Raw genomic sequence first — 9,162 nt, 5'->3', positions numbered from 1 at the left:
ATCCACTGCTGAAAATGCAGGATGCTATTGGCTAAATTCCGGTGGGGCTCAATTTCTCATATCAGACTGAATGCATTGTTTTCATAAAAATATAAAAAGAAGAAACCAGAAGAAATGATTTTTAAAAACTCAGGTATTTGCACACTATGCTTTGCAAGGAAGATTTGTTTACCAGTTTGATGGTAACATTACAAGGTTTTGTGTGTTGAAACAAACTAGCCAGCTCCTCACGTTCATTTACATGGTGCTTAGTTTTTAACCATGATTTCACATTGATTGAAAGGGTTCAAATAGCCTGCTGTCACTCAAAACATAGTACAAATATACATAACACTTTTTTTTTCTCCAATGTAAGTGTCCAAAAAGTTAGAGAAATCTGGTAACTTAATAATAAGAAATTTTGTAACTCTGATGAATTCCCTGTACCTACATAGCTGCCTTGCTTAGTGCACACAGTTGAGGTACAGGCTCATTTCCCAGTACTAGGGAACTTTTAGAATACTCCCATTTTAAACCAGCAGTAGTCCTGCATTTCTTCTGCTTTCTGGCCTAACGGAGAATTTGTTCAATTAGCTGAGAATTTGGAGATGCAAGTCCTTGTTTTCTCTGTTTGGCTTAGGGTGTTTGGAAATGTTTTTTTCTGACCTCTGATTTTGTTGGTTGCTTCATTTCCAGGACAACAGTGCAGTCATGGGGAGTTAGAATTGCAGAGAGAAAAATGATGAGAAATCCCTTGGAAGAAGGAGAAAGTTTTAATGGAGAGGCATAGTCTAGAAGGTTATCAGGGCAGGTGCATTTAATGCTGACCTGTACTGCTAAACAGCTAGGCTTTTGCATTTTTAGACAGGATCATAGAATGGTTTGGGCTGGAAGGGACCTAAAAGATCATCTCGTTCCAACCCTCCCGCATGAGCAGGGACACTGAGCTGTATTCGTGGGTAAAGCAAGTTTCTGCAGTAACGCCTTCACAGTATCAGTCTGACCAGCTATCCAGCCCCCTTTAGACAAAAATCAATTTCACTGCAAATGGTTTTCAGGACCCTCACACCCACATATTGCCAGGCATGCTTAGTGGGGCTCACATGAGCCTTCTTGCCCCCAGGATGAGTGTTGCAGGAGGTCAGTTCCCAGTGGTGGTGGGGCTATGCCTGGGCTTTCTTTTTTGCATTGAAAGGCTGGACAGTTTGTAGAGATTTGATACAGGGGATCAGAAAGCAGCATGAAATTAGCAAATAGGTTTTTCATTTCTCATTTCAGAGAAACCTAGTTGATCTTTCAATTCATCAAATGGATCACGGTGGGTGAATGGACCATTCAGGTAAATTTTTCTGCAAATGGTTGTGCTTTCATTTCTTTATTTCTTTCATTTCCTGTAATTTTTTTCAGTTGCTGTAATTTTTTTCAGATGACCATAATCTATGGCCACATTCCTTCATCTTTATTTCCATTACTTGGTGAGCATTTTCTTTATAACAGACAGACCATTTTCTCTCAAAGCAAGAGGCGTCTGGCGGGAGTTGTGGCTACAAGCAGGTTGTATCCCCTGTCAGAGGAGGCTGTTGACCCAGGCATGTCTGGGACTCAGCTGCTCATGCCATTTTAGATATCAGGTAACATTGGTTTGAAACTTTGTGTGAAGTACACTTCACTTAGCACAGCTTAAGAAAGGCACTTTTAGGGGAGAAACTGCTGTAATGTCTTACTTCTTTGCCTCTTAAATCCCAAGCCATTGGTCTTAGCATGCACATGCTCAGCACAAGAATGTTTTCCCATTCGTATGTGTTTGTCATTTACACAACATTCAGTCAATATTCAGTACCATCAAACCTTAAGGTCTGACCTTCATGCTCAGCATAGCTGTTACCCGGCGGTGGCCCATACCGATACGTCTCCATGCTCTCAGCTGGTTCGGACTTTGTGGGGACCGAGTCATGCTGGTAGAGCAACGCGGACTTTATCATCCCAAAGTCTTCCTGAATCTTCATCCCCGAATAGATAGCACCAGAGACATTTTCTGCCACGTGGGTATAGCTCTGAAGATTTTTCTTTTCGCAGAGGTTGTCACTGTATTTCAGCGTGGATGGCTGGTAGGCCTGGTAGGACACCTTGGTGGTGGTTGTGATGACAGTTTGCAATGGTGGGGCCATGGGAGAGGGGCTGGGACCATACCTGCAGGGGTAGTCCCCACCATAGTAAGGGTGGTTAGCATTTGTTTGCATCTGTCCATAGTCACTCCGGTCTCCACTGCCAGTTTTCCCCCAAGCTGGTTTCAATCCGTAATGCCTGCCAGGGTTGTCAAAGTTCTTATCATGGACAGTTGCAGCGTTGTAGTGAGATCCATTCAAACCAAGGGGGTCAGTGTCAAGGGTAGGATTTGTCAGATCTTTGTAAAACGTCGGGTAAGGGCTGGAGCTTATGAAGGTAGGAACTCCAAACTCATAGCTGCATGGCCTGGGCACGTAGATCCGTGGATTTGGGTACTTTGGATACGGCGATAGCTGGTCCTCTTGGAAGCTGGCTGACTCGTAAGGTGCTTTGTAGAAGTCAGTGCCTTGCAGAGAAGGGTAAGGCTGAGCTGGAATTGAAAAACTGGTTTCTGAGATCATACCGACTCTTTCTGGGCCATCCATGCAGGGCAGATTCTGTAGGTTATTGACATAACTGCTGCTGTCATGGTACCTTGCTACCTGCAAAAGATATCTGAGATTCAGGAATGAATCAGGAGTACTGCCTACACACACATGTACTTTTTGACACTTGTGCTATTGCTCATTTCAACCCCAAAGGAACAGACGTAAGCATGACACAGCATGATGCGAAGACTTGTTTTGCCCAGGGATCCTCAGTACATGCTTATAACACCTTTTTAATGGACTAAATAACTTCACTTTTTAATTAACAAATGACTTAGACTTACCTCTGAGTTTAGAGGTCTCTTTTTCTGGGAATGGTGAGAAGAGGACATATGCTTCTTAATTGCACTTCGTCTTGCCTCTGCCTCCAGTTTACTCTCTGGCCTGGGATGGTCATGGACTCCTTTAGCCTAAGTTATGATCAACAAAGAATTAGGTGTGAACTGGAAGAGAAAATGCAGTAAGTAGAATGAGAGGTAGCCACAGGATGGTCTGTGAGTTGGCATAAGAGAACAGTAAGGAGAAATGGATTAAATTTAAAAAAAAATTTAAAAAAATGATTTGCAGGTAGATAGAAGTAAAAAGTGAGGGAAAAGTAATTGAGAATTACAGAGGTACAAGGCTGGATGATGAGGGAAAAAAAGTGTTACCTATATCTGTGATATTCAGGAGTAGCTGATCAGAACGAAGGAAAAATAAAAGTATTCTGCATTTAGTGTAGTTGGTTTTCTGCAGTCTGGGAAGTCTCAGTTCTGCTTTATAACAGCCACCAACAGAACTGCATCAATAAGCTTTAAAGAAGCTTCACGCCACCAGATGTCAAATGTTGCCTATTTTAAAAACAACTTCTTGAGTAGGACAGAAAAGTATACACTGGAAAGCCATCCAAAGATGCTTTGAATCACCTGTGAATGCACAGATTAATGTACCCAAAGCTATACTGACATACAATGAGAAAAATGTATTCTATGTGTTCTTACCCATTATGTCTCCCTAAATGAACCTGCATGTAGTCTCTAGTGCAAATATAGTTCTTAGTCTGCATATAGTTCCTATTCCCTAGGAAACTTAACATTGCTTTAAAAATGCTTCTAAAAATCCTTTCTTAAACAAAAATTAACTTCTAAGTGAGGACTGATCAGCTATCTTGATGGTAGAAATATTTAGGTTTTTCACATCTATACAAGAATAGCTGAATAAAAACCATCCACCAAAACCCATGTGAGAATTTGGGAATGTGGTTACTTTGCTTCCATTTACTGACTAGAGAACTAAATTCACTGCAGTTTGTGTCCAGAAAAAAAAAAAATCATTCAGCAGGTAATGTCATCTCAGAACAGAAGGTTTTTGTGAAATTTTTTGTCCTAATGTTGCTATGGAAGAACAAACCAACAGGAAATTTTGAATTTTAACTTTCTAAATTTCCTTCTTTCTGCTAATTTAAAAAATATTTTTACAATTCAAAGACTACTTTCTCATAGAGTGGAATTTTCACATTCAAACTTGTGCAATTTAAGAGAGGCTTTCCTTTCCCTGTAGATGCAGTAGAAAAGAAAAAACTTGTTCCTTGGTGAGATTCAGCTGTCAAGCATGCCAGGGTGCAGGACAACCTTTTCATTCATGTTTGTGTACTGTAATCAGGAGAATTTTAGACATCTATCATGATATTATAGTTAAAATTGAATACAACAACCCTCGAGCACTGCTTTTAAAAAAAAAGCCAAATGTTTTTGTTTTATCTATTCTTGCCACATTTGTACTACAGAGGAATCCAGTCACAGACTAGAACTTCCCCGAGTTCATCGTGCTCAGTGTTACACAAAGAAAAAAAGGGGAATGGGAAAGAAATCTCTCTATATATATGTATAGATATAATATTTACATAGATAAATAATTTATATATATTTGTATAGGTAGATAGGATTTTTTTATGTACATAAAGGTAGTTATACATCTAAAGATACAGGGGTTTTTTTTATATATAGAGAGAATTTTTATCTGTATGTGAGCATACACGCTTTTTACCTGGAAAAATATTGCTTTGCCATCAAGCCTCCAGAAGTTAGTGACTGGGTAGCCACTGTGTCCTCTGCAAGGAATCAGTTCGAGGGCCGAGTTACAGTTCGGACAGGCTTTCTCTGCCAAGATGAAGAAACTACTGAATGCGTTGGTTAAAGACAAGGGTGTAACCTAAGAATAACGAGAGCTCAAGAGCAGCTTCCACTGAAATTCAGATTCAAATGCGGTATTGAAAGAAACGCAACATAAAATACCTACTCAAGGAAACACAACATAAACCACCAAGTACAAGCAAATGGTGCGGACCAGTGCTCATGAGTGAAAGGACTGTAGATCCATCTCCCCCCAAATATTTACAGACATTTGTTGATGGCATTTAGAGCTATTCATCACACTCTTTGCAACACGCAATCCCCATTTAGAAATCAAGCCCAGCTAAAAGACACACGGTCCCTCGGGCATCCCACCTCCCTCCCTGCTGGCTCCCCCCGCCCCCTTTAACTCACTCTGCTGCTTCTGCCGAGCCTTGTCGCATATGGCAGGGCGAAGCTGCAGCCTGGCTCCTCCGGGCAGAGCGCAGCTCCTGGCGCACACCACCACCCCCAGGCAGGACTTCTTCAGGATCTGGCAGTTGTGGTTGTTGGTGTTGCGCATGGCCCAGCCGCTGAGGTGTCTCTGCGCGTTCTTCTCCTCGCTGGAGTAGATGAACCGCACGTAGCCGTCGGGCCATTCCTGGAAGGCGTCGAAGTGCTTGGGCTCCTGCGGCAGGGCGAGAAGGTGTCGGGAGAGCAGGAGAGCATTAGCAGGGTGTTACAGCCTGATGGCTTTGCCCTGTTACAAAATGCATAACGGGGAAAACAAACAAACAAACAAACGCAAGCGGTTTTTCTAAGGCCACCCAAGCAACAGGAAAAAAAAAAAATTAAAATGGGAAGAATCGCTTGTTCAGAAATGCTCTATAAAAGGAAAATGGCACTCTGAGCTTCCCTGTCTCTAAAGAAAGTAAGGATCCTTTCTTCTTTTGCACTATGATCCATAATAACCTGACCTGTTGTCACAGATGCCTCATTGCAGTGAGTTTACCCAGCTGTAAGATATCAGCCTTGCTACCAGAATTTACTGACCGGTCTACCACTGATGAGCCCAGACAGAACAGAAGCTGCTCTGCTCATGCAATGCTAACATGTTCTTCTTGTAGGACTGTGCACCTGCAGGCTGGAAGCTAGAAGTTTTAGCTAAGGAATAGTTTCTTGAAGTGCATCCGAGTTGAATAAGGCTTTAAAAACAAACAAACAACCTGTACCTTATGTAAATGAAATTACCAGAACAACGTAAGAATTACAAAGATTTTAAACTCCAAATATTTACAGTACAAGTGAAGAATCCCTGCAACACTCATTTAACGTACATATACACCACAGGTGAGCAATCCCAGTGAATGCACGTAAACTACCAGCATTTACAGCACTCAGCCATCCTGTAATTGTACGGGCTCTGTAAAAACAAATTCTAAGATACAGAAAAGTTGTGAAATAACAACGTTGTTGGTGGTCACAACTAGAAAAAAAAGTGGAACGCTCACTGACAATAAAATGGCGAATCCACAAACTGATGAAATGTTTAGATAGCTTAAATTACGGTAGCAGAAAATACTCAGTCCAGGCTTCTTATCAACATTCCTTGAATAGAGAATGAGAGAAAAGGACGCTGGAGCTGAATGTTGTTCTAGGAGTTCATACACAGGTGGCCAGAGCTGTGTATCTAATTTGTATTCTTACTATAAGTATTTTTGTAAGCAAATACTTCAGCCCATCGTGACCCATGTATTTATACTTGAAAAGGTGCAGAAGTAAACCAGCCATAAAACAAAGCTTTAAGTTTTCCCCCCCTGGAATCCCAGCTACCTGGCCCTGCGTTATAACCGGCTAAGGATTTCCTACCGCACCCGCACAACATTCCTCCCGCCCGGTACCTGCGGCAGCTTGGGATCGTTGATGTCCCAGGTGAGCTTCATGACGGGAGGCGGGGGCTAGAGGCCAATCCCGCTTTTTTATGCGGTCGGGGGGGGGGCGGTGGCGCTGCTGCCCCGCCTGCGGAGCCGGCTGGGAGCCCCCCACCCCCGCACCTGGGCGGCCAGGCTCCGCTCCCCTCTCTGCCCAGCCCCCCGCTCCCCCCCAGGGCTCCGCTGCAGCTACCTGGAGATGGGGGACAGCCGAGGAGGTCTTGCTTGAATCCGCCCCCCACCTCAGGATGGGGGACGGTGATTCCTTGAAATGTGAGCCGGGTCTGGAAGCCTAACCTGGCAGTGCCAGGGCTCTGCCGCCCGTCCCCGCGGGTGCCCATCTCCAGACGCAGCCCTGCCCCTAATGCTTGCTATAGTGGTAGGGCGAGGGGTAACGGGTCTTAAGCTGAAAAGGATATGTTTAGACCAGACGTTAGGAATAAATTCTTTAGTGTGAGGGTGGTGAGACACTGCAACACGTTGCCCAGGGAAGCTGTGGCTGCCCCATCGCTGGAAGTATTCAAGGCCAGGTTGGATGGGGCTTGGAGCAACCTGGTCTAGCGGGAGGTGTCCCTGCCCATGCAGGGGGGTTGGAACTACATGATCTTTAATGTCCCTTCCAACCCAAACCATTCTATGGTTTCGAGTAGGAGCTGCCCGCAGCTTGAAAAGCCTCTGAAGGGAGGCAAAGGGACTGCACGAATCACCTGCTCTTCATTAAATGCACATGTAAACCTGCTGTTTAGATTTAGTTGTAAACGATTTAAGCGTTATTAAGCGACTCCTCCCTTCAGGCTGTGCTCTATAACATAAGGTTTAAAACACGGAGCTAGTGTCAGTGCTACCTTCTCGAGCAGCATATTTAAACTTACTGGAAAATTACAGATCACTTGTTTTGCTGCTTTCTTCTTTTGGAAAGAAATAGCTGAGGGGGCTTGGGGAAGTTTGCGTTTAGCTCCCAGAAACAGAAATAAAATTATTAAAGTATGCATAGCTTTAGAGAGGCTTAATCGTTGAATGCCTAATACTGCTCTGATCCTTTAAACCATCCTACCAGTTCGGAAAGATGTTTTTCTGTGGGCTCTGGGCTCGTCTTTTGTACCTGTCTGCTCGGACAGGCTGCCAAACACCAACACCTGGGTGCGGAAGGGCCCGTCCACGCCCGCCCCACAGCTGCGGCTGGTTAGTGCCAGCGCGAAACCCGGCTTTCCCCTTTTTTTCCCCTTCTTCTCCCCTCTGCTAGAGCCGCCAGCAGAGTTGGGTCTGCTGGGGAAAGGGGAGCGCTTGGGGAAACGCTGGCGAGCGTGTTCCCTCCACCCCATAAGCGGGTGAACCCAGTAGCAGCAGGCTAGGGTCGCGGGGAGAGGGGGTGAAGCAGCCACAGCATCCTTCTCCAGCTGCTCCCTGTCCCCCTCCCTGGCTCCTGGGCTGCAGCCCGGAGCTCCCTCGCCATGGCCCAGGTAAGCGCCGTTCCCTGCGGCTGTGTGGAAGGAGCCGGCAGCCGGGCTGGGGAGGGGGAAGTCCGGGCGGGGGGGAAGGAGATAGTGCCATCTCCCCCCGGGGAACACCCGCAAGGCCCCGCTACGGCTTCTCGTGGTGGCGACTTTGGTTAAATCTCCGGTTTGGAAGTGTGGGGGGATTCTGAAACTTTCTTTGGGAAGTAAGTAAGCAGCGATCAGCCTTTTGAGAGAGTGGATGAGCAAACGGTCTTCGGCTTTGGGGCAGAGAAAGCGAGTTTTTCCCTGTATATTCCTGTCCTTTTTCTCTTTAAAGGAAGAAAAAAACGAAGAATGGAATAGTGAGGTGAATAGCGACATGGCAGCCAGAACAGAAGGCCTGGTAGGTAGCTCATAAATACATTATTAGCTTTTTCTTACAAACCATTACATCTATATACTTATATTTAAAGGTGCATTCTTAAACGGATATGGCATGAGCTCGATTTTTTAGTAATTTAGTGTAACGTGGGAAGTGCAGCAGACCCTTTAAACTTTTCCTTAGTAAGCAGGAATAGTTGTGGGATGTGGTAAGAATTACGAACTGAGTGTGCTAACGGAGTTGCTTATTTCCTTATTCAGTAACCTTTAAGATAGCTCGGCTTCACAGGTCCTCTCTCTTTTGGAGATTAAGAGTTGTATTTCACCTTCAGATGTAGCTGTCAAATGAAAATAGAGAAACAAAGTAAAAAACCCTGAACTAAAATCCTACAAGTTTTAAAAACAACATTACAAGTATTTTTTAGTGATTGGTGCTGCAATAATTCAAATGCCCGATTCTTCTGCTCGCTAGTTGTTTGCTTCCCCTCCCTCTGCAGCTCGAATCACTTCTTACTGAGGCTTTTAAGGGGAAAGGATTTCAGAGAATAAGTGAACTCCTTCAGGAGAGAGAAATAGAGCCTCCTCAGAAATACAGCAAATCTCTCTTCAACCAGCTAGACAAAGCACTGAGAAAGGTGAGTATCGTAATTTTAAACATTTTAGCTTCCAGCTCTAAGGGTATTGGATTAAT

General features: G+C 44.4%; 1 protein-coding gene across 1 annotated transcript; it reads right to left on the bottom strand.

Moving 5' to 3' along the window:
• Positions 1–1,796: 1,796 nt before the first annotated feature.
• On the bottom strand, positions 1,797–6,670 carry GCM2 (glial cells missing transcription factor 2). Its single transcript, XM_051611715.1, has 5 exons — positions 6,625–6,670; positions 5,159–5,411; positions 4,659–4,771; positions 2,918–3,043; positions 1,797–2,687 (listed from the first exon to the last, which is right to left on the bottom strand). The coding sequence occupies exons 1-5, from the start codon at positions 6,664–6,666 to the stop codon at positions 1,806–1,808; spliced, it is 1,416 nt and encodes a 471-aa protein (XP_051467675.1). The 5' UTR covers positions 6,667–6,670; the 3' UTR covers positions 1,797–1,805.
• Positions 6,671–9,162: the final 2,492 nt, after the last annotated feature.

Source organism: Apus apus, chromosome 2 (genome assembly GCF_020740795.1).
Source record: "Apus apus isolate bApuApu2 chromosome 2, bApuApu2.pri.cur, whole genome shotgun sequence".
Taxonomy (NCBI): domain Eukaryota; kingdom Metazoa; phylum Chordata; class Aves; order Apodiformes; family Apodidae; genus Apus; species Apus apus.
The sequence above is the reverse complement of the archived record's forward strand: the minus strand, read 5'-3'. Positions and strand labels throughout refer to the sequence as shown.